The 2139-nt window shown below is 34.9% G+C and overlaps 1 protein-coding gene across 1 annotated transcript; it reads left to right on the top strand.

Annotated features, from left to right (window-relative positions):
* Positions 1 to 316: 316 nt before the first annotated feature.
* On the top strand, positions 317 to 1364 carry LOC145036635 (Calcium-binding EF-hand family protein). The gene has a single exon (XM_078985095.1). It carries the CDS (start codon positions 695 to 697, stop codon positions 1175 to 1177), a length of 483 nt encoding a protein of 160 aa, XP_078841221.1. The 5' UTR covers positions 317 to 694; the 3' UTR covers positions 1178 to 1364.
* The last annotated feature ends 775 nt before the right edge of the window (positions 1365 to 2139 follow it).

The raw sequence follows: 2139 nt of genomic DNA, 5'->3' as shown, positions 1-2139 counted from the left end.
ATAAACCTAAAAAAGATAGACTTTTTGATTCTGTTATGGATCTTTCTTTTCCTTGGTTTTCTTTTCGGAACACTAAGGCTAGGATCAATTGGACGATGTGGTTACAAAATCCAATTCGGCCTTAATTTGTATTTTTCTCTAGCTCCTTGCTAGAGGTTTGGTTTTTTAATTTGATGCTGCTGTTCTAAAAAAGAAAAAAACACAAAAAAAGATAAAAATAACATATAGGAAAGGTATAACACACAAGGGCTTTCTTGTGCTTTACCGCATGCCATACATCTGGTGGATATGGTATTCACCGCACACCGCCGTATCAACTCCACCGCACCATAAGATGGAGTCGCACCGATCGGTCAGTTCACAATCGCCCTTCACTTGGCTCGGAATCTATTGGTTCCAAAGATACTTGGGGAGCTGCAATTTGTATACTGATATATAGAATATCAAACTGATTTAATAATATTTAATCCAATAAATCCCACAAAATTGTAATTTTTATTTTCTCCAGCCATCCTACCATGAAAATGTCTTGAACAATAAAAAAACAAAAAGAAACCACCGACTCAATCATGTTGGGCAAGAATCTTTCCACCTTCTTCGAAATCTCTTTTTCCCTCTTTCGATTTCAAAATTACCAACCCTAAACCCTAGATAAACTTTCCCCTTTCTCATCGTTCAATCATTATCCCTGGTAATGGCTCACCTTCTATCAGACCAGGTCAAGCAATTGAAAGACATATTCTCTCGATTTGACATGAATTCCGATGGCAGTCTCACTCAGCTCGAGCTCGCCGCCCTCCTCAGATCCATTGGTCTCAAGCCGCAAGGTGACCAGATCCATTCCTTGTTATCCAACATCGATTCAAATGGAAACGGATCAGTTGAGTTCGAGGAATTATTGAACGCGATTTTGCCCGATTTGAATGAGGAAGTCCTGATAAATCACGACCAACTCATGGAGGTTTTCCGATCGTTTGACAAAGATGGCAACGGATACATCACGGCGGCGGAACTAGCTGGTCAGATGGCTAAAATGGGTCAACCGCTGTCGTACAAAGAACTCACGGAGATGATGCGTGAAGCCGATGCTAATGGTGACGGCGTTATCAGTTTCAATGAATTCACGACCATTTTGGGCAAATCGGCGTCGGACTTCTTTGGCGTCACGGCGGCGTAGGTGTCCAAATCAAGTCGTTGTAACGGCAGTTGACAATTAATGTGAAATGGGTTTGACTAGCTCTCGTAGACTCCTTCTTTTTTAATATTTTTTTATTTTTTTATCGTAGGAGATAAAGAAAACTATATTTATATATTTTTTAATTACATATTTGAAAACTAATTATCAGTTGCATGTTATTATTTAATCATATGGGTTATATTATTTTAAGGAATCTTAATCTAATTAGGTATCATAAATGATCAATTTGAAACAATATGAAATGCAAGAATCATTTGATTGAGCTTCTTGTTAATTTTATTGATCATTTAAATTATATAATTTGATTAAAATTCAACAAAAATAATATAAATATTATGATTATGAAAATATACACAAGTAACTGATTACATTTGTTGCTCAAATATGTAAATAAAAAAATATATAAAAATCTGATGACAATGTTATTTGACTTTATTGTATAGTTTTCGTAATATAGGATCTCTTATGCATATCAATGAAAGATAAGAACGACTGTTTGGGAGATATGTAATGAACATGAATTAGGAAATCCTATTTGCAATGGGTATCTGAAATGGGAGATGATGTATAGTTTTTACTTTTTATTAATTTTATGTAATAAGATTACATTATTAGCATTATTAATTATTTTTGATAAAGATATAAAGATGATTTATGGGCGTGTTTAGTAAATCTAGCTGGTAGCGGGTAACAAATAATGTTTGATTTTCGAGCGTTTTGTCGAAAGCTACTCCATGTAGCTTTTGATTTTGGAACGTTTTGTTTAGGCTAAAAGCTAAACACTTATGTCGTCGAACAAAACTTTTTCTTTTTTTAGTAGCATTTTTTTAAAAGCTAGAAGCTCCCAAACGTTTTGTGCCGAACACACCCTATATAGCTTCATATGGTTTACGAGTGAACCTAGATTTGCCTCGTTCTACTCATATTTTCATGTAACCACT

Source organism: Lactuca saligna, chromosome 3 (genome assembly GCF_052625555.1).
Source record: "Lactuca saligna cultivar CGN05327 chromosome 3, ASM5262555v1, whole genome shotgun sequence".
NCBI classification, from domain to species: Eukaryota; Viridiplantae; Streptophyta; class Magnoliopsida; order Asterales; family Asteraceae; genus Lactuca; species Lactuca saligna.
The sequence above is the reverse complement of the archived record's forward strand: the minus strand, read 5'-3'. Positions and strand labels throughout refer to the sequence as shown.

Excerpts from the sequence above, each read along its gene's own strand:
- LOC145036635 (XM_078985095.1), top strand. The coding sequence starts at position 695 with ATGGCTCACCTTCTATCAGACCAGGTCAAGCAATTGAAAGACATATTC.